The 21,716-nt window shown below is 54.7% G+C and overlaps 1 protein-coding gene across 1 annotated transcript; it reads left to right on the top strand.

Annotated features, from left to right (window-relative positions):
• Positions 1–1,638: 1,638 nt before the first annotated feature.
• LOC138814492 (alpha-soluble NSF attachment protein) lies at positions 1,639–20,110 on the top strand. Its single transcript, XM_070003393.1, has 11 exons — positions 1,639–1,855; positions 10,184–10,263; positions 11,208–11,324; positions 15,299–15,345; positions 15,829–15,906; positions 16,066–16,121; positions 16,204–16,288; positions 16,876–16,980; positions 18,183–18,251; positions 18,651–18,701; positions 19,431–20,110. Exons 1-11 carry the CDS (start codon positions 1,758–1,760, stop codon positions 19,530–19,532), a joined length of 888 nt encoding a protein of 295 aa, XP_069859494.1. The 5' UTR covers positions 1,639–1,757; the 3' UTR covers positions 19,533–20,110.
• Positions 20,111–21,716: the final 1,606 nt, after the last annotated feature.

The following is a 21,716-nucleotide window of genomic DNA, read 5'->3' as shown; positions in this document are numbered from 1 at the left end:
ATGCATAAGTGTAAGGACTCAGCTTCTCCAGAAAACAAAAGGAGCCTTTTAGGATAGTTGTTGATTTATACAAATTTTGCAAGAACAGTACCAAAAAGTCCTATATTCCACTCCTATTTCCCCTCATCATTAACATCTCCCACTAGTATGATACATTTGTTACAATTAGTGAATCAATATCAGCACAGCATTTTAAATAAAGTCCATAGTTTGTTTAGATTGCCTTCATTTTTACCAGTGTTCTTTATGTCAAAGTCCCATCCAGGATATCTTATTATATTTAGTAATCCTGTTCCCTTAGACTCTTGCAATAACAGTGGTGATGGTTTCTCAGACTTCCCTTGTTTGATGACTTAACAGTTTTGAGGCATTTTGGGCAGGTATAGTGTTTAATGGACCTCATGAGTTGAGAGGAAAGCCACCAAAGTGCTATTTCAATTATGTTACTAAGGATACACACTATCAGCATGACTTGCTTGGTTGACAACATCAGGTCTCAGTGGGAACTTAAGCCTCCCTGTGCAGGCCCACATTGAATGTATGGGTAATTATACCCCATCTTTTTTGGGGGAGAGGTCAAGGAATGGTATTATGGCTTGAACTCAGGGCCTTACACTCACTAAACAGGTGCTCTGCCACTTAAGCCGCACCCCTTGACATCTTTGCTTTAGATTGGGTCTCATGAGAGCTCTTCTCTCTCTCTCTCTCTCTGTATGACAAGAGTATGACAGACAGACTCACTCCCTTTTGGGCACTGCAGACCCATCTTGTATAATGTCTAGTTCTAGACCCAGCCATTTCTCCTAAGAATTCTGGTTCCATTGACTGGAGAATGGTATTAAAAACGAAGATCTAGGCACCTAGCTCTGGAACCTAACTCTTTTTTATGCTCATCCTGGGGCTTGAGAACTCGGGGCCTGGGTGCTGTCCCTGAGCTTTTTTGCTCATGGCTAGCCCTCTGCCACTTGAGCTACAGTTCCACTTCCAGCTTTTGAAGATAAGAGTCTCACAGACTTTCCTGCCTGGGATAGCTTCGAACCATAATCCTTAGATCTCAGGCTCCTGGGTAGTTAGGATTACCGGTGTTGTGTGATCCACAGGCTCTAATATTTAGAGAATCTCTGCTCTTTGCCCTCCCCAAGCCAGTTTGACCACCGACCGGCAGAGGGCGCTAGCAGTAAAATAGTTTTATATATATTTTTTTAATCACAGAGGCCTTTCTAAATCAATTTTTTTCTAAAAAGAATGACGTGATATAAAGTGAGGAGACGACAGAACTGCAGAACTGTCAAAACCGCGCTGGCGCGGGAACCTGTCACGTGATCATGGAAGTCAGCTGACAAGTGCCCAGATTCCGCCGGGCGGGGTGTTAGTATTGTGGGAGGGGTTCTAGAGGCCGAGTCTACGATTGGCTCCTATGGCGTCACGTGGAGGGTGTCAGACGCGGGACTAGGAAGCTAGCGGACGCCGTACACTGGTGTCTGCGCATGCGTGGATGTTTCAGAGCGTGGATTGGAGGCCTGGAGTCACTGGGCTGTGTACAGCGGCCGTGGGGGCGTGGCCCTCGGGGGCGCGCGCCGCACCACGGAGCCTCTGGTTGGCTGACGCCAGTCAGGTGGCGCCGGGCCGCAGGCGGCGCGCGCCAGAACGACGTCAACGCAGCTCTCCGAGTTCTCCGGGTCTGTGTACGCTGCCGGCCTCGGCGGAGTCCTCCCTGGGACCGGGCCCGGCAGTTTGTGAGAACCTTTGCGGTCGTCATGGACAACTCCGCGAAAGAGGCGGAGGCGATGGCGCTGCTGGCCGAGGCGGATCGCAAAGTGAAGAACTCTCAGTCCTTCTTCTCCGGCCTCTTCGGGTAGGAGCTGAGCGGGGGTCTGCCGGGAGCTGGGCTGAGAGGTCGCAGGAGTCGTGGCTGAGGCCGCGGGCTAGGCCTCGCGCCGTCAGGCCAGAAGGACCGCGGTGGGGCGGCCTGAGGGGTCCCAGGGTCCCAGGCCGAACGTCAAGCAGCCCCGGCTTGAGGATGGTCAGGGGCCTGAGTCGAAGACACACAGGCCAGGGCGACACCATCTTGAGGCTGGAGACCGTCGGGGGTGACCCGGGCCTGGGGAACCACACTGCGGCCTCGAATAGGCCTCCTGGGGGGACTGAGGGAGCCCAGAGATTCGCCAGGTTGCGAAGTTTTTGGCGCTCAGGGAAATAGGCTGGAAGGATTCAGGCCCTTGGCAGTGGATTCGTGTGGACGCTGGGTGGTCGAGGTGACGGGGGAAGGAATCGACACCAGCAGAGGATGGAGTTTAGGTGTCTGGGCAAGGGTGGCGACTAGCTTAAGAAGACCTGAGCGGAGGACCCTGGGTGAGGGAGGCAGACAGAGGAGGCCTGAGCTGAGAGGTGAAGATGAAGAGAGAAAGAAAAGGCAGTTAAGAGACTGAACCAGTGAGGGGATTGGAGGCCTGCCCCGTGGGCCTCGAGTCTAGGGGATCCCAGATGTGCGTTAGATGAGACTGATGGGGGCTGGGAGGCAGAACTAACACCTACGTGGTGACAGACATTTAACAAAAGTTTATGTGAGGAAGTTTCATAGTTAGGAGCATAAAGCCCAAGGTTGAAATGTGGCTCTTCCACATCCTCATGCTAAGCATGGTAAGACTTTTTTTGGGGGGGCGAGGGTCATGGGGCTTGAACTCTGGGCCTGGGTGCTGTCCCTGAGCTCTTCAGCTCAAGGCTAGTGCTCTACCACTTGAGCCACAGTGCCACTTCCGGTTTTTAAATGGTTTATTGGAGATAAGAGTCTCACAGAAGTTCCTATCACGGCTGGCTTGGAACTGAGATCCTCAGATCTCAGCCTCCTGAGTAGCTAGGATTACAGGCATGAGCCGCCAGATTACAGGCATGAGCCACTGGTGCCCAGCTATGATAAAACTTTTTATCACACATCAAGTGTGTTTGAAGTGCTTGGTATCCAGCCTGATGTGGGTTAAAGTTCTGGTATTGTCACCAGAAAAGACTTGGACATTTGGAGTGATAGAGAGGCCTGGATGGGGACAAGAGATTAGGAAGCCTGTATGTGATAGGACCGAGGAGCTAAAAGGGAATGGAAAAGATGCTGAACCCTGGGGAGGTAGTAGGTTTAGGAGATCAGGTTGAAGGAGGGGCCTGAAAGTGTCAGGAAGAGGCCTGGTAGAGAGGATCTGTGCTCAGAGAGGACACCAGAGTGGGGCACCGAGTCAAGAATCTCAGAGGCAGAGATGGGAAGACGATGGGAGCAGAAGAGCCAGCCAGAAAGGGAAGGAAGGGCCTGGGACTTGGACGAGCCTCTGATAGGAGCCTGGCAGAGGTTAATGAGAAGAAGGGGAGGGATCTTTCCAGGAGAGGAGCTGGAGCTTCCTTCCAGTTTGCTTTTGTATGTTGTGAGCCTGGTGATCCAGGGTCTTGCTATGTAGCCCAGGCTGGCCTGGAACTTGAGATCCTCCTGCCTCAGACTCCCTAAGGAACTTCATAAGCATGTGCCACCACATCCTGGTGAGCCACCCTTTGTTATTTGAAGTTGAGTCATGTTTAGCAAAATAATTGAAGAATGTGGCTGGATTGCTTGGGGTAATGAAACATCCAGGTCTGATGGGCTGTGTTGATTAACAGGAATGTTTTATTCCAGAGGCTGAGGGTAGAAGGGAGGAGGGTATGTGTGTTTCTTCCTTTTACACTAAGTGAAAAGTTCATGTGCCATGTTTGGGAGTGGGGCCAAGAGCTCAGTTTTCAGCAGTAGTTTTCCTGGTGCCTCTCAGTGACTGGTCCCTTTGGCTCAGAGATTAGTGTTGATTAGTTAGAGTTAGTTACAGTTGCGCTGTGTTTGTAGGGAGCCACTGTTAGCTCCAGAGCCACTTGTCACTTGATGGGAAGGCAAGATCAACACTTGCAAAGTGCTAATAAAACAAAACTGTCAAGATGTAAGGAAGGATTAGGTAGTGTCATTCATGGGAAGTTGCCCGGCTGAGAGGAAGTTACATGGACTCAAGGTGGGGAGGTGCACTGCATTCTTGGCACAGACAAACCCTGGGACATGGAAGGGAACAGGGTGGAGGAAGACTAGCCAGAGGTCTGCTGTCTGCCCAGAAGGACTGAGGACCCAAGATGACATCCCAGATGAGAAACTGTAGTCTTGGGGTACTCTGGAGGGGATAGCTTAGGCAAAGGGCCTAGATATGTAAAGAGCGCCCTGTGAAGGTTTAGTGTTGGAGTTCATGTTTGATCAGAACTCCGCATGGGCAGAGCAGAGGCAAGGCCAGGAGCGCTAACTTGGACTTGAGACACTGGCAAGGCTAAGGAGTGTAGTGGGGGCAATTCAAAGGGCTCCTGTTTGCCCTTTGGGAAGGACTGCTGCAGTGGGGGTGGGGACAGTGACGCAGAGAGTTATTGCAGAGAGAGTGGAGCTCGCAGGTGATGCTGGCCTTGGGTCCTACGCTTGGCTCAGACACTTAACCTGCTTCCTCTTATTTACTCCACACAAAATCCCCGTGGCTGTGGATAGAGGATAAAACAGGGCTTAGAGAAGTTGGTTTTATTTGTCTAGCACCACAGGAAGTGAGAGAAGCAGGTTCAGACCCTGGCTTGTTCCAAAGTCCTCTGGCTTTGCCATCAGGCTAAGCTACCAGAGTCATTTGTTTCTGAGGCTGGGCCCCAGTAGGGGACACTTCATGTAAGGAAGGATGTGGAAAGACCCAAGTGTTTTGCGACATCGTGTAGCGGTCCTCTCCACCTCCGAGCAGAGTTGAAAAGGTGCTCTGAGGGGGTGCGTGGGTCTGGCTGGCCGGAGTCCAATGTGAGGGCTGGGCTGGGCATATCTAGCGATCAGCTGGAGAGAACTTGCTTAACAGGCAGAATGTTTGCTTCCAGCACCTCCTCCCCCTAGAGCTGGGCTTTTCCAGGTTAAACATTTGACAACTGGCCTTGGCTGGATGTCTGAGGCCTGGAAACAGGACTGCTGGGGCTCAGCTGGTCTCCATCTCTTGCCTCTGCCTTTGGGAGCCTCAGCTTCCCAAATCCAGGAGCACTTGCTCACATTCTGTGAACCATTAGCGCTCTTCTTAGAATGGTGTCTGTGCTCAGACCCCTTCTGGGCTGTGGGAGCTAGGATGTTTTGCAGCCCTATCCTAAACCGCTTTGTGGCCTGGGGTGGGGAAATCAAGGAAGCAGGTCAGAGTTCTGCTCCATCCAGAAGCACAGCAAGATGGCAGAACCGGGGGCCTTTCTCTCCTTCCTGCTTCTGTTGGGCTCTTCCCCATCCTAATGGCTCCCCAGTATCTCCCCTAAAACAATCCAAACTCAAGCCCTTCCTCCTGGATCTCACCGTGCATAGAGAACTGGAGCTCTCCGTCCTGCCTGCCCAGTTGTCCTAAATGGAACAACAACACAGTGTGAGCCAAGTCACTGGAGGTGCTGGAAGCGTGGTGGCAGCAGGGTGTTTGTTCTCTATGCAAACCGTTCATCAGCCTCAGAGCCTAAGAACTAGATGGTGACAAGTCAGCTCCTGCTTGAACCCTCTGTGGGCATCCAAAGCCCTGGAGGGCCTGCTTTTGTGAGTGGACAGATGTCTTAGAGCGGGGAAGGTGGCCATTGCTGAGCCAGAAGCCCTCCCACCTGCAAAAAACCCCATGCTCTTACCAGTGGAGGCCCAGGTGAACCCCAGCGCCCTGCTGGCTGCCAGGATCCATAGCTGAAAACCATGTCAGTCTCTTCAAGGCTCCCCAGGGGACACTGGGGCTGGAGCCTTCTTAAACATCCCTTAAGGATAGGGAATGATCACTTGGGCTCATATGGGGTGACCCTGAGAGGGAACAGAGGAGCAACAATGAGAAACCCAGGAACTGCTGGGCTGGTGGCAGCCCCTCTAGAGGGGCAGTAGGACCACAAATACATGCAGTCCCTCTGCATCCTTGGGGGACTGGTTCCCAGTCTTCTCCCCACCCCACCCCCAAGTAGAAGATTGCATGATGTTTGCATGAACCATTTGTCTCTTGTATACTTTGAATCATCTCTGGGTTACTTGTAATGCCTCATACAATGTAAATGATCCGGAAATACTTGTTACACTGTACGGTTTCAGGAATAATGACAAAGGTCTATAGGGAACAGGTTTTTGGCCTGCAGTCGGGTACAGAAGCGCAGGATACGGGGCTGGCTGATTGTGCCTGTGCATCCTGAGGGAAAGGGCAGGGCTGTGAGACAGCCAGGAAAAAGGGGGTATCCCTTAACCAACCCAGAGGTAGAAGCCTGAAGTGGGTAGACATTCCCTGCAACCAACTGCTTCTCTGTGACACTGTCATTGAACTACACCTGCCCTATGACAGCTGCTGTCTGCACTGGCTGTAAGAGTGCCTGAAATGTATGGATTCCCTTCCCTAGAGACAAAGGTGAAAACACAAAGGGGCTGTTGGTGGGCTAGTGATTGGATCCAGGCCTGCCTGCCTCCTCTGCTGCTTTTCCAGCTCTACCAGCAATGTTACCAGTCATGTCAGGTGTCTGGCACCCCTGGCATTTGGCTTCCTCCTTCTTAACAATAGTAGTCCTCTGCTCTTCACACTTGCTTGATTGCTCACTCGCAGCCCATTATCTCCACATCATTTGTTTTTGTGCCAGTCCTGGAGCTTGAACTCAGGGCCTGGGCACTGTCCCTGAGTTTCTTTTGCTCAAGGCTAGCACTCTACCACTTGAGTCAGTTCCACTTCCCACTTTTTGGTGTTTATTGGAGATAAGAGTCTGATGGATTCTCTTGCCTGGGGTGGCTTCAAACCATGATTTTCAGATCTCAGCCTCTGGAGAGCTACATTATAGGCATGAGCTGTTTGAAGTGATGGAGAGGTAGGCTCAGGATTCCTAGCCCAAGGCTCCATAGTTAGCAGAGTACACCGGGGGTTCTGTCCAGGTTTCTAGGCATCATCAAGTTCTTTCTAGTAAAGGCAAGCCAGAGGAGGTGCCTGGGCCGCCTTGGAGCTGGGCAGGTGGCATGTGATCTTTATTTTTTCATTTTTGTTCCTGGGGCCAGGGTAGGCAATGTGAGGAGATGGGTACACACAGCCTTGTAGGGCTTGAGCCCCATTAGGGAGGCAAACAGAAGAGCTAGGAGGTGGAAAGCGGGGGGGGGAAAGTGGTGATCTTCACCACCCATGCTTTCCTTTTCTGCTCTGGGGATCTGGGCAGGGGTCTGAGCCAGTCAGCCTCCCTTGCCTCTTGCCTCTGGTCTCAGCAGTGAATCAGCTGACCAGAATCCGTGCACCAGGGACCGAGCCTGCCCTGGACAAAGCCCTTGGCCTGGTCTCCGCCTGCACCTGGGCCCTCCTGGCAGCATGCAGCCCTCCATATGGCAGTTGCTGGGGGCTGCTGGCTGTGTCTGCAAGTCCTGAGACTGCTTCCTCCGCATTGGGAGGGGGAGAGAGCAAAACTGGGGTAATTATAGACAGCCCTGCACCAGGCCGGCCCAAACCAGTTCCCTCTATTCCCAGCGAGATGGCTGGAGAAGGGGAGGGTTGGGAGGGGCCACTGAGAGGATGATGAAGAGTGCAGTGGAGACAGCTTGGAGGAGGTCAGCGCGGGAGGAACTGACAAACACTGTCAGATGTCACCCAGGTTGTGCTACCCAGGCCCTCCCTGAGGGGCCCAGCAAGCTCTTCCAGAGCTCTCAGGGCCAGGCCCTTTAGTGCCCCCTAAGATAGGTGGCCTGAGCCCACCTGACTCAGAATCAGAAGCCTGGGGTAAACCCAGCTAGTTACCCTCTGCCAGCTGGGTGGAGGCCGGAGCCAAGGCTTCTTCACTCCTGCCTGCTGCTCGGGGCACAGGCACCATCCTGAGCCGCTTCTCTTCCTTGAACTCCAAGCCTGCTTCTGCCTCTGCCTTGTCTGTTGACTGCTCCCCACCTGGACCCCCCCTCCTTGATGTCTGCGTGGGTGACCCTGCCCTTGTCAGCCCACAGCCCCACCTACACACACACACACACACACACACACACACACACACACACCCCTGCAGTGCGCCAGGCCTTCTCATCTATTTTATGCCATCTCAGATGCTCCAGTGTTTGCCCCTGGTACGGTGACATCTGTGTGAGTGGATGGCTTCTTTTGGATTTGCCAGCTAAAGCTACGCAGGTCCCCCTTTCTCCCTTTTGGCCTTCCCGTAGGGTGAGTGTCTTTCTATAGGAGGTCGGGCCTTAGATCTGCTGTGTCCTCTCAAGGCAGTGCTAGGACCAGCAAGTTCAGGGGCCTCAAGTGCCAGGGAGGCAGCCTGGGGCCAGAGCAGGCACTAATCCCCTGGCTTTTCCACCCTACAGTCAGAATTGTTGACCAGGCACAGGGCTGGCCAGCTTAGTCTGGGATCAGAGCGTTTCAGCCTGGGCAGCTGACAGGCTGTTGTGTTGTGTCTAATCTTCTGTGTCACATTGAGCAGAGCAAACCAGCCCTGGGCGTACTGCTTGGGTCCAGCCATTGCTGCTGTCAAGAGTCCAAGCCCATTCAGAGGGTGGCATGGGCTGGATAGGGCTATGTGGCACCCACAGAAATGGGAAAGATGAGTTAGGAGTTGGGATCTGTAGGGTGGGCAGGCCTGTGATTAAAGTCTGTGAATGTGTCTGTTTAAAAGCACATTCCAGAAGCCCTGAGATGTTCTACAGCCAGGTCCACAGGCCCCGCCTAACTTTTATGGTAGAAGCTAGCTGTGAACGTTTCTTCCTTCTCTGTGGCTTAAAGTGGGCTCCAAAGAGCCAACCAGCTCACTGGGCTAGTGCCCCCCCAGCCCCAGACTATAGGGGGCATAGTGTTCAGGGCCACTACCCTGGGAAGTACACATTATTTGTGTTCCAAATAATGCTGTGCTGGCCAGGCACCACTGACTTATGTCCGTAATCCCAGTGAGTCCAGGCACTACTTACTGGCTCCTATCTGTAATCCCAGCTACACCAGAGGCTGAGATCCAGAGGATCAAGACCCTAAGCTACCCCAAGCAGAAAAACCTGTGATATTCCATCTGCATCTAGCCAGTAAAAAGCCAGGCTGGGGGGCTGGGAAGGTGACTCAGTGGTAGAGTGCTTGCCTTGCATGCACGAGGCCCTGGGTTCGATTCCTCCGCACCACATAAGCAAGAAGAAAAAAGCCGGAAGTGGCGCTGTGGCTCAAGTGGTAGAGCACTACACTAGCCTTGAGCTGAAGAGCTGAGGGACAGTGCCCAGGCCCAGAGTTCAGGCCCCACGCCAGACCCCCCCCCTCCCAAAAAAAAAAAGCCACGCTGGAAGTGTGGCTCAAATAGTAGAGCAGCAGCCATGAACAAACAAGCTGAATGACTACGGTGTTGAACATCTTTGCAAATTTTCTGATTGTGTTTTTAGGATGAATAGTGAGAAGTACAATTCATTGCTTGACAGTGTGATCAAACATAAATTCTAATATTAAAATCTAGATATTTTTATTTGAATAGATAAAATGTGCACGTGGTTTTAGAGCACAGACAGTAGCAATGAGGGTGTACAATGACTAAATCTGCCTCCTACATCTGGCCCCAGTCCTGCAGACTCCACCTTAAGAAAAACAATGTTACTAAGTTTGTGTGTATCTGTCCAGAAATATTCCGTGTTTATATAAACAAGTATGATTCTATTCTTCTCATTCTCGTTTTACACAAAGGGAAAACATTTTATATTTATATCTTACAGCGATACTTTTTTCCTTACTAGAATTTCTTGGGGTGGCTGTATCCTGGTGTACCTACTCCGCTCTGAACTATAATGATACCATCCTAGGGTGGCAGAACAAAGGCACTGAGCATGGCACAGAATTAATAAGGCGCTGGGGAAGCAGCAAGGTGTCTACAGCTGGCCTAATCCCCACAATGCTTTGCAGCGTCCTCGGGCAAGGGATTTGCCTCGTGCCTGGGACCTGCTGGTAACACACAGCCCAGCCAGGCAGTGGGAGAAGCTGTTGGGTGGGTTGGGTCAGACAGCACCACCAACATGGTGGGTGCCTGTTCACCCCAGACTGTGCCTTTGTTTGCAGGCATGGGGACCGGGACTTGAAGGCCTGGAGTGGGGGACTTACAGGGAAATGGACCAGCCACATTTCTGAGGCTACTGGGCACAGCATGTGCTTTCTCCTCAAAGGTCTCCTTATCTTTCTTCCCTTCCCTCCCCTCCACCTTCCCACAGAGGCTCATCCAAAATAGAGGAAGCATGTGAAATCTATGCCAGGGCAGCAAACATGTTCAAAATGGCCAAAAACTGGAGCGGTAAGTGCTATCTGCCAGAGCTCTCTTCCCTCTCCCTCCCCTCCCCTCCCCTTCCCTTCCCCTCAAGTCCCCTCTTCTCCCCTGGGGATCCTGGTGCTCAGTGTGGGCACTGTCTGGGCTTGAACTCTTTTTTTTGGTCAGTCCTGGGGCTTGAACTCCGGGCCTGGGCACTGTCCCTGAGCTTCTTTTTGCTCAAATCTAGTGTTCTACCACTTGAGCCACGGCGCCACTTCTGGCTTTTTCTGAATAGTTTTTATGGAGATAAGAGTTTCATGCACTTCTTGCCTGGGCTGACTTTGAACCACGATCCTCAGATCTCAGCCTTCTGAGTAGCTAGGATGACTGGCAGGAGCCCACCAGCGCCCAGCCTGGACTTGAACTCTTGCTGACCCTGTCCCCTTGTCAGTGTGGTGCCTCACCCATGGGATCCTGCAGTGAGTGCTTGAGAGCAGAGGCTCAGGATTAAGGGGCTCCACAGGAAGAGCTTAGCAGAGTGGTGGGGGGTGGAAACAGCATTGGGAAAGAGGGAGCAAGAATCTCAGGGCTGAGGGCTGGGAAGGTGGCTCAGTGGTAGAGCGCTTGCCTTGCATGCATGAGGCCCTGGGTTTGATTCCTCAGCACCACATAAGCAGAAAAAAAAAAAAAAAAAAAGAATCTCAGGGCTGAGATGTGCAACACTGGAGCTTCCTTCCTTGGTTTTGTGGCTGGGCAGCTCTGGCTCTGCATGCCACATGTATCTTCCACACTGGTGGCCCTGGAGACATGGACTAGGGCTAAGGAACTTGTATTTTCTTCCTGTGCCTTGGGGCTCAGCTGCCTGCCTACCCTAGACAGCTAGATGACCTCTAGCAGTGTCCACCCAGGCCTCGATCTGGGGCCAGTGAGTCTTGGAGGCAGTGGTACAGTGCTGTGGAAGCCGGAACCCTTGTGCTCCTGTATTCCAGCCGCCGGAAATGCGTTCTGCCAGGCCGCCCAGCTGCACCTCCAGCTCCAGAGCAAGCATGATGCAGCCACCAGCTTTGTGGATGCTGGCAACGCCTTCAAGAAAGCTGACCCTCAAGGTGAGGGTCAACGGAGTGGGGGTAGAGGGGGGCAAGGCAGGATGCAGGGCTGCACCCAGAGCAGCAGCACTGTCTTCCATACCCAGCCCCAGGTGTCTATAGCAGCCCAGGGTTTTTCCAGTGGCTGACATGTGATAGGCAAAGTGAGCTTTCACTTGAGAGCTGCAACACCTCCCCCCCCCACCCTCTGCTGGCACCCCACCTGCTCCCAGCCCCCACCGGCCTGTGAGCATTTGGGAGTGGGCGTCACATCGCAGACCCACCGCCTGCCAGGGAACAGCAAAGCTGTTCTGTTGTCAGAATTAACATGCAGAAGGCAGTGGGGGCGTCCTGAGACCAGCCAGGTAGGATAGCTGCCGAGAAAGAGCGGAAATTATCCTAACCTGCCTTCCCGACATGAGGGGGGAAAGCAAGAACAGAGCTTCCGAGGAAATGATGGGGACAGCCCAGTTGGGACAAGGAGCGTGAGAAAGCGGCTGGTCCCTTGGTTCGAGGCCATGGGCTCAGGCTTTTGGATTTCCTGGGTGGGAGTTTGGACCTTGTGACTCATTTCTGTGGTGTGGAGCAATCAGTGTACCATTGAGCTGTGTCTCTGGCCATGGAGACTTGAGGTTTTTTGACTGTGTTGCCAGACATAGGTTGGGTAACATTTAATTTTAGCAAGCAAAGACACGGGATGAATGTTAACTCCCCTCTCAGGGGACTGGAAAGTGAAGATTTTTTTTTTTTGGTGGTCGAGCTTGAACTCTGGGCCTGAGTGCCGTCTCTCAGCTCTTCAGCTCCAGACTAGCGCTCTACCACTTAAGCCACAGCGCCACTTTTATGGCCTTTTCTGCTTATGTGGTACTTAGGAATCGAATCCAGGCCCTCATGCATACAAGGCAAGCACTCTACCACTGAGCCACCTTCCCAGCCAGTGAAGACTTTTAAAAAGGAAATGGGTGGATGCTTCTGGAATATAGGCATCCTTTCACAGGGCAGGAGAGGATGGAGGCCTTGGGGAGCTGTTTCAGCCTGGGTGGGATTGCTGCAGCACTCAGCCCTCCTCCAGCCCATCGCTCCCACAGACACATTCAATCTGTGTGTATGCCAGATAGCTTTCCTTTGTCCCTGGGATGACCAGTCACAGATGTGGACCTAAGTAGAGCTTTGATAGAGCTCTGGCCTGATGAAGGCAGGGAGGGGCACCCTGGTGATGAGGCGGGGCTCGAATGCACTTGGCGGTAGCACTGGGCCTTAGCAGGTAACTGGATGCCCTAAAGTGACCCTGGGTTTGCCTCTGCAGAGAGCCCTCCCTTCAGCCCTCCCTGCTGCTCCCCTGGGGAACAGGTCGCCTGGAGATGGGCCTGGCATCTGTGACGCTCAGCTGCTCCATCCGGAGTGACTGGAAGGACTTGTTTCTGGGGCAGCAGCTGTCAGGCTGTGTGGTGTGTGCCTGGCATGGTGTATTCTCCCAGCTGACCCCTGCACTTCCTGTAGGCAGGGCCTGGCTGCACCATGCTTCTGAGGGGAGACGTTGGCGGGGGCCCGCAGGAAGTGCAGAGAGAGCCATGATTGGGGGAGCAAGGCAGGGTGCTGCCTGGTATGTCTGGAGCTCTGGGACTTTGGCTGAGCTGAGAGGAGTGACAGCCCCACGACCTCATGGCATCTTGATGTGGCTAACACAGGAGGAGGGCGGGAAAGCATTTGCAAGAGGGTAAAGCTGCCTTGCGAATGGAGCCCGTCCAGGGTCTCATGTCGGGGAGCCTCTGGTGTCCCCGGGGGGTGGGGGTGAAGCCCAGACCTGCTGTGATATGTGCAGATGTGCACTGTGCCTCTGATGTGCAGTGAGGGACAGCTCTGGCCACCCCCTCCTTCCTCAAGGGACTCCTCCCCCAGTTGGACCCATCCAGCCTCGCCTGCCAGCTCCCCAGGGGTCTCCCAGAGGCCTCCCACAGCAGCTCCACGCTGCCGCAGTCATGACTCATGTTGGCACCTCCTTCTGCAGAGGTGGCTCAGGGGGTTATGCCTGGGGCTGTCAGGGGTTTCTGTCTCCTGACCACACTGCCAGTTTCATGGTAGATGCCTGGCAGAGGCTGTCCCCTCCCCAGCCTTCTTCTAGACAGTTGGGGCAGGTGCCTAGCTATGCTTGGGGGACCTAGGCTTGGCCCCCACATTTCCTCCCCCCCACTATGTGATGCCATTACCAGGCTCCTGCCACATACCAGACATCTGTGTCCACGTGCTTGCTGGCTCTAGGATTTCCCCTGATGTATTGCAGGGCCTCCTGCAGGAGCAAGCAGCATGAGCCTTGGTTCTGCACCTCCCCAGCCCCCATCCAGGTCTCTGGGGGAGACTGAGGAGGGCAGAGCAGGGCTGACAGGGAGAGGAATTGGGCTACAGCAGCACAGTGCAAGAGCCGGGAAGGCTGAGATAAGGCCCTGTGGTGCTGAGCTGGTCTGAGGTTTGTCCAAGAGAAGGCCAGGGTGTCAGCTGGCTGCCTGCCACTTTCCAGGACAGCTCATCCCAGAGAGAAGAGCCAGCACCAATGGGACACAGCCTGGTGACTCGGTGTTCTCGGCCGCTGCCGGTGACCGGAACCCTGCCAGCAGGGTGGCAGCTGCTGCTCTCACTGGGATGCAAGCTTCGCCACTCAGGCCGCAAGGGTCAGGCTGGACAGGGGTCTAGGGCCCTCAGTGGGGGCTGCTGCTGGTCATCTCCCCAAATCTAGGCTGCTAGTTCATGGGATGTTTCCAGCCCTGCTCTGTTACACTCTGTGTGTGTGTGTGTGTGTGTGTGTGTGTGTGTGTGTGTGTGTGTGTGTGTGTGCATGCATGTATGTGTACATGTGTGCATGCACACACACACACTGGGGCCATTCTCCTACCTCCTCTGCCTACCATTCCTTTCTTTTTCTTTTCATCCTATTAGCTTTCCTGCTCTCAGCCTTCACACCTTACTGGTCTTCCCCTGGTCCCCAGAGACCTTTCATAGCTGCACAGACCTCGTAGGCCCCCAGAGGGGTGCTTTTTGCATGTGCATTGGGGGAGGTTGTGGACCCCCCTGAAAGCCCAGGCCCATGCCTGAGGCTGAGAGCCTGCCAGGTGGCTCCCTGGGGAGTCTGGTGTCCTTGAGCCCCTTGAGAGCAGAGGGGTGAGGCGGGAGCACCCTCACGCTGGCAGGCCAGGCCCTGTGGGCTGCCCAGGCCTTCTGCCCTGTGCCCTGTGCCTCCCCCGTTTTTCCCTCCCCCTGAAGTGCACCAAAGTGGTGGTGTCTAAAAAAGATCCTCACTCAGAGAGCTCATTGCTATCTGCTAGAAAATGCCTCCCACTCATGCTTCGCTCTCCTCCAAATAACTGGTCAAAGTAGAAGATGCTTTTCCTGAAGCTCTCTCGCGAGAGCTGGCACAACCAAGACAGCCCACTTCCTCCTCACCACCGCCCAGGCCTCCCAGCCAGCTTGTTGGGCTTTTTTTGGTGAAGCCTGCCATTTGAGGCACTGGTGGGTGGTAGAGCCGGGTTGGGGGGTCACCAGCTGAGATGGGGCGGGGAGTGGGGGGAAGGACTGTGAAACAGCCACACTGAGGCACAGGAATTCAGGGCCTCCTGCCCCCATCAGAGATCCAGGCTGACGGGGGCAGAGCCCAGGGAGAACCCGCTGCTTCCTGGACAACTTGGCTGCTGCCTCATCCCACACCTGCAGTTCTGTCGTTTAAGAGCAGGGCCTTGGCACGTCTGGCCTGAAACGCTTAGGCAAAGTCAGCTGTATTGTCCCCAGAGCCACCAAGGTGGTGACCTCGGGGAGCTGCGCCCCACCAGTGTCAGTGTGCTGGGGAAGGCCACTTCACCAGCTTTCCTGGGGCTCAGGTCTCATCCCTACAGCCCACGGCCAGCTGGGTGCTTGTCAGTGCACCAGCTCCTGCATCTGCCTCCCATCCTTTGCATCCTCTAAAATGATCTCTCCCTCTACCCCAAACCCCCTTTGTCTCTCCCCAGAGGCCATTAATTGTCTGATGAGAGCCATCGAGATCTACACTGACATGGTAAGGGCATTGGCTCTAATCCCCCCCACACTCCCTCCAGCCCCCGAGTCCCAGCATCCTCTCCAGCACCTTTCTTGTCCTGCTTCATGAGCGCACTAGGAATTGAGAGCCCAGGGAATGGTGTCCCCTGAGCTGGGCTGGGCTGAGTGGTCCTCCCCTGGTCCCTGGGAGTCTGTTCCTGGCCTCAGTTTTCCTTTGCACACCTCACAGTCACAGGAATATGTCTGGCACGCCCCAGTTGCTGGGCCTTCCCACTGGTGTCCCATGGTTAGTGACTCTTGGCAGCCAGAATCTCAGCCCAGAGAAGGCCCGGCCCTGAGGGCAGCTGCCAGGCCAGGCAGGGAGCCAGTAGGCTTTGCCAGGCCAGGACTCCTGTCTTCCCCATCCTACCTGCACAAGCCCTGCAGAGGCCCAGCTGAGTGGGGGATGGGGCTCCGCACACAAGACAGCCCTGATCACAGCCCCTCCCTGTGTCTCCCCCAGGGCCGATTCACAATCGCAGCCAAGCACCACACTTCCATCGCTGAGATCTATGAGACAGAGCTGGTGGACATCGAGAAGGTGAGTGAGTGTCAGTGCCAGGGCTTCTGCCTAGGACCCACAGGGTCTTACTGCATCCCAGGCTGGGCTGGGGCTAAGAAACATGAAGGCTGCACAGAGGCACCCCTCCCTCGGACCCCCCGCCCTAGCCCATGCCCACGCCTGCTTGTGTCTCCCCAGGCTATCGCCCACTATGAACAGTCTGCAGACTATTACAAAGGCGAGGAGTCCAACAGGTAGCCCCTCACTTGCCTGCCCGCCCGCCCTTGATGATGAAGGACCTGCTATCCCCCTTCTCACACCCCTTCCTCCCCACAGCTCAGCCAACAAGTGTCTGCTGAAGGTGGCAGGCTATGCAGCCCAGCTGGAGCAGTACCAGAAGGCCATCGACATCTACGAACAGGTGCCATCTCAGTGCCCTGCCCTTGCCACTGACCCATCCCTCTCCCTTGCTTCCCTCTTGTGGCCCTGTCCTGCTACTTTCTCTACCTGCTGTGCTCTGGGTGTGGCCTGAAGCCTGTATCCTCACAGCAGCTGCTGAGGCCTAGGAGAAGCCACTGCCAAACCAGTCGGAAGTGGGCAGATCAGCCATGGTAGCAGAGCTGGGTCCCTCGTCCCCCAGTGGGCGGCAAGGAGCATCTGTAGACTCCTCCCTGGGTTGGGAGGACTAGGCTTGGCCATGAAAGGGGTGGGAGTTGCCTCATGTTCCCATGGCTACCACCCCTCCACCCACTGAGTGCCAGCCTCTTGTGGGCTTGACTTGTCTCCACCATCTTGGGCAGTTGGGAGGTCCCTGGACATGTGGCTTCTACCCACCCTGCCCTCCTCATGTTCCTGGTCACTCCTGCCACTGCCAACCCCCCCCCCCCCGAGGCTGGTGCCTGTTCACAGGCTGCCCATTGGGTCCCAACAACTTGGGGCACATGCCCCCAGTGCCTAGCAGTGAGTCTGGCTGTGCTGAGCTCACAGTGTTGCCTCCACTTGGCACAGGTGGGGACCAGCGCCATGGACAGCCCCCTCCTCAAGTACAGTGCCAAGGACTACTTCTTCAAGGCGGCTCTCTGCCACTTCTGTATTGACATGCTCAATGCCAAGGTGAGTCCTGCCACCGCACGTCTGTCTCCTGCCGTGCTCCCTCGTTTAGCTTTCGGGCAGGAAACACTGGCTGTCACTGATTGGTTCCCAGCCTCTGGCTCACTCGGTGCTGGGCTTTTTCCACCACTGTCAGCCCATTGCATGGCTGCGGTACCAAGTCCCAGGTCATGTGACTGGTGATGGCATGACATTCATATGTGTGCGCCCACCCCTTGCTTGCTGGCAAGACAGGTGCAGTGGCTGGTGGGGGCAGAGCTGGGGTCAGCTTGGGATTTTCAACTCCTTGGCCAAACCATGTGGCTCTGTGGTATGTAGTCTCCCTGGAGTCTGCCCTCTCCTCTGCCTCCTTTCTTCCCTGTGGGCTACAACTATGAGTTTAATTTTTCTTTTCTTTTTTTCCAGTCAAGGGGTTTGACCTCTGGGTCTGGGTGCTGTTCCTGAGCTCTTTTGCTCATAGCTAGCACTCTACCACTTTGAGCTACAGCACCACTTCCAGCTTCTGGCGGTTCATTGGAGATAAAGAGTCTCACAGGGGCTTTTCTGCCCAGGCTGGCTTTGAACTGCAGTCTTCAACACTCAGCCTCCTGAGTAGCTAGGATTATAGGTGTGAACTACCAGCACCTGGTCTGTCCCTGAGTTTTTTTGTTGGTTTTTTTTTTTTTTTTTTTTTTTTTTTTTTTTTTTGGGTCCGGTCGTGGGGCCTGAACTCTGGGCCTGGGCGCTGTCCCTCAGCTCTTCAGCTCAAGGCTAGAGTTCTACCACTTGAGCCACAGAGCCACTTCCGCCTTTTTTTCTTTTTTCTTATGTGGTGCTGAGGAATCGAACCCAGGGCCTCATGCATGCAAGGCAAGCGCTCTACCACTGAGCCACCTTCCCAGCCCCTTGTCCCTGAGCTTTTTCTTTCTTTTAAGCAATAAAGAGCCGGTTTATTGCAAGCTCGAGCTTGGTCCTCTGCGCACACGGTAACTAGTGACGCTAAGAGGCCTCCCTGAGCTTTTTCACTCGAGGCTGGAGCTCTACCACTTGAGCCACAGCTCAACTTCAGACTTTTCACATCATTTAGTGGAGATAAGAGTCTCATAGACTATCCTACCCTGGCTGGCTCCAAACTATGACCCTCAGATCCCCAGTGTGTCGGGGCCAGTGTCTCCAGCAGCCCTGTCTTTATTAGCTTGTCCCCTTCCTCCCTCCATGCTGCTCAGCTTGCTGTCCAGAAATATGAGGAGCTGTTCCCAGCCTTCTCCGATTCCCGGGAATGCAAGCTGGTAAAGGTGAGTGCCCCCCAGCCCTGCAGAGGTCAGGGTAGGAGCACTGGGTGGAGAGTTTGCATGCCTGTGCTCCTGGTATTGTCCAGTCATTCTCAGAGGACTGACTGCTCTTATTCTCTTGGCATCTGGGCAGCCATGAGCCTGGGAGAGGGCCAGGAGCCTGGGACCCCCACACACACTTCCTCCCCTTCCTGCTGCCACCTACACAACCATGATCCACCAAGGCGGTGGTCCATGGTTAAGCTATTTTGGATAGAGGTTGGGTGGCAGGACCTACCCCACCCTGCTCTCTCTCCCTCTCTGTGGGAAAGCACCCCCCTTTCCAGTTCCATTCCTATCATGTGTGCATGAGTCTAATCCAGGCCAGCCTGGTCCTGACCCTGGCCTGCTATTTGATTGCAGAAGTTGTTAGACGCCCATGAGGAACAGAATGTGGACAGCTACACGGAGTCAGTAAGTGGACAGCGCATGCGGCCAGGCCTCTGTGGGGCTGCTGGGCAGGCTACGCTCCTGCAGGCTGCACAAATTCCACTCCTTCCTTACCTCTGGGCATGGCTATGATTTCTGCTGGTCACACCATAGTCCTCGCTTAGACCCAGAGATGCAAGGACTTTTAGAAGCAGCAGCGGTGGGGCTGAGGTGGGAAGGGGACTCACCTTGCCCCCTTGGGGTTCAGACTGCCTCCAGGGTGAGCAGTTGGGGCCACATCACATCAGGTAAGCTGGTCCCCGCCCCACAGGGTAGCTCTCCCTTTCCTACAAGGTTCTGAATCCTTGCAGCTCAAACCTTTCCAGTCCTAATGTGGTTTACTAGAAGTGTCTGCCACACATCTCTCCCTGAGTGCCTAGGAGCTGAAGTCTGTAAAGGTGGACAGAGACCAACCCCATCCCACCCCACAGGCCCTGAGGACAGGGCAAGAAAGGGTGGGCTGGGGCCCCACTCCCAGGCCCCGGGGACAGAACTTTCCCAGGCATCTCCTAGGCCTCCTTCCATCTTGTCTTATACAAGGAAGGTGAAACCTCTTTCTCTAAGCTGTAAAATGCTTTTTCCAACAAAGGAAGTGTAGTAAAGACAAGACAGCAAAGACAAAGGCAGCTGGCTGGCCTGTCGGTCCTGTGTCCTTCTCTGGGACCAGGCATGAAGGGGGAGGGAGCCGACGCCAGGCTGCTGCTGTGCCCACAGGTGAAGGAGTATGACTCCATCTCCAGGCTGGACCAGTGGCTCACCACCATGCTGCTTCGCATCAAGAAGACCATCCAGGGCGAGGAGGAGGACCTGCGCTAAGCACTGCCCTGCCTCTGCCTGCGCCGAGAGGTGGGCCAGGACCCACCCTCCCCTCCCCCACCGGGGAGTCTGCAGGCCACGTGGGCAGCAGTGTGGGCTCTATACCCCTCACTCCGGGTGGGGGCCCAGCACGAGGCCTGCTGGCCGGACAGTCACCTCTGTTCTCGCTACATCCTCTGCCCCCTGCCCATCTATTTAAGCCCCTAACGGGCATCCTCTACCAGAACCACCTGGACAGAACCTTGGATACAGACCTCTGCTGCAGGGGCCGTGGGGGGGGGGGGTAGGAGAATTGGGGCCTGTGTCTGATCCCCCCCCTCCTGACCAGCTGAAACACAGCTGGTTTGCTTTTGCTCTCATTTGCTCCCAGCTGAGCTCTGAACACTTGTAGCCTCATAATTGCTCTTTCCACAGGGGTGGCCATGCCCTGGCCTCCCTCAGCCCCAACCTCTCAGGTTAGACCCCGGTCTGGAGCCCAGAGGGCTCTTCTGCCTCTACCCTGCCTGCTCCTCCCCCAGGCCAGCCAGCAGTGGGAAGCCATTGCTGGCCCAAGAAGGAAATAAAAGCCACCACTTTTGCATGAGTCTTTCTTTCCTGCTCACCTCTGCTGCCCCCAGCCCACAGTGTCACGCCACTCTCTGGTCCTGAGCCATCTCTGAGAAGTGGGAGAGATTTAAGAGACTCAGGGAGGATGGGCCTGGTGAGGGGCACTGGAACCCTGGGCTTGTCCTGACTTCTTGCAGTCCCTGAGGTCTGGGGGTGTTGGCTTTCTCAGCTGCCCCTCAGGTTTACCTGCAGAGTGGGGTTTGGTGGAGATGGGTAGAGGAGCCTGCAGATTCCATCCTCTCTGTCCCCACCATCCTCGGAAGACTGCCACTTGTCTGTCCCTCCTAAGATGGAGAAGATGCAGTCTGGGAAGGGGGTGGGTATGTGAGGTTTAAGAGGGAGAGGCAGGAACCCCACATCCACCACCATGCATGACAAGTGAGGAGACCCCCCCTGGGCTGGGCCTCTATGGGAAGCAGGTTAGAGGAGGCTCCTGGAACACAGGATGTGAGGACTGTGGCAGGAAGTGAACAGGGCAGTCCCTGTGCACGCAGGGGCTGCCTGGGAAGCCACTCCTGGGCCTTGTCCTCCCTGCACTCTGATGAGCACTCCAGTCACACCACGGTCCTTCCCCAAGAACACAGACTGACAGGGCATGTCTGAGTCTCATTCTCAGCAAGTCCAGTGGCTGGCCTGGGTCACACCTGGGCTGGATTGATGAGGCCCCTGCCCTTCAATGTGGTTTCAGGCTGGTGCTTTGATGGCTGCCAGTCCTGGCAGAAGCCAGACCTAACCTTGGAGGCCATAGCTGCATTGGTGGTTATTTCACTCAACTATGAGGTGGGTGTCCCTGGTGGGGGAAATGTGTGGCAGCATGGCAGCACTGCTACCTGTCGCGTATTCTCAGCGAGGCTGCCCAAAGCACCTGCTGTTCCCCACGCCATACCCCAGGTCCTCGAGTACAGCCCCAGACCTGCCTGCCAGGAGCCTACATCACCAGATCCAGAATTGGGACCCACTTCCCCCTTCTCCCTTTTCTGCTTCCCATAGCCAGTAGAGAGCTTTGTTCATTTCTATGAAGATATATTAATTACACGTGGGGGTTTCTTTGTGTCATTTTTACACATGTAGACAATGTGTTGTCCCCACCCCTTCCTATAAAACAATTTCAACAGATACCAGTATTCCATCTTCATACATGCAAATAATGGTTGATTTGGGGGGGGGGTCGGTTATGGGGCTTGGGCACTGTCCCTGCGCTCTTCAGCTCAAGGCTAGAGCTCTACCACTTGAGCCACAGCACCATTTCTGGTTTTCTAGTAGTTTATTGGAGATAATCTCACGGACTTTCCTGCCCGGTCTGGCTTTGAACCTCGATCCTCAGATCTCAGTCTTCTGAGTAGCTAGGATTACAAGTGTGAAACACTGGCACCCGGCTGGTTGAAGATTTTTAATACATATTTACTGAGTGCTATGTGTCAGTCCAGGATTGACTATGACTGGGAGGTTCCAATGGCTACCTTTATGCAGTGTGTGTGTGTGTGTGTGTGTGTGTGTTCCTGCAAGTTGTGACTAGTCAGGGTGGCAATTGTCAACCTATGTCTTCCAAAATGGCACACAGACATGCACAGGGCCCTA

This window comes from Dipodomys merriami, unplaced genomic scaffold (genome assembly GCF_024711535.1).
Source record: "Dipodomys merriami isolate MVZ:Mamm:240054 unplaced genomic scaffold, mDipMer1.0.p SCAF_106, whole genome shotgun sequence".
Lineage (NCBI taxonomy): Eukaryota > Metazoa > Chordata > Mammalia > Rodentia > Heteromyidae > Dipodomys > Dipodomys merriami.
Note: the sequence above shows the minus strand (reverse complement) of the source record. Positions and strands in the feature narration are given on the sequence as shown.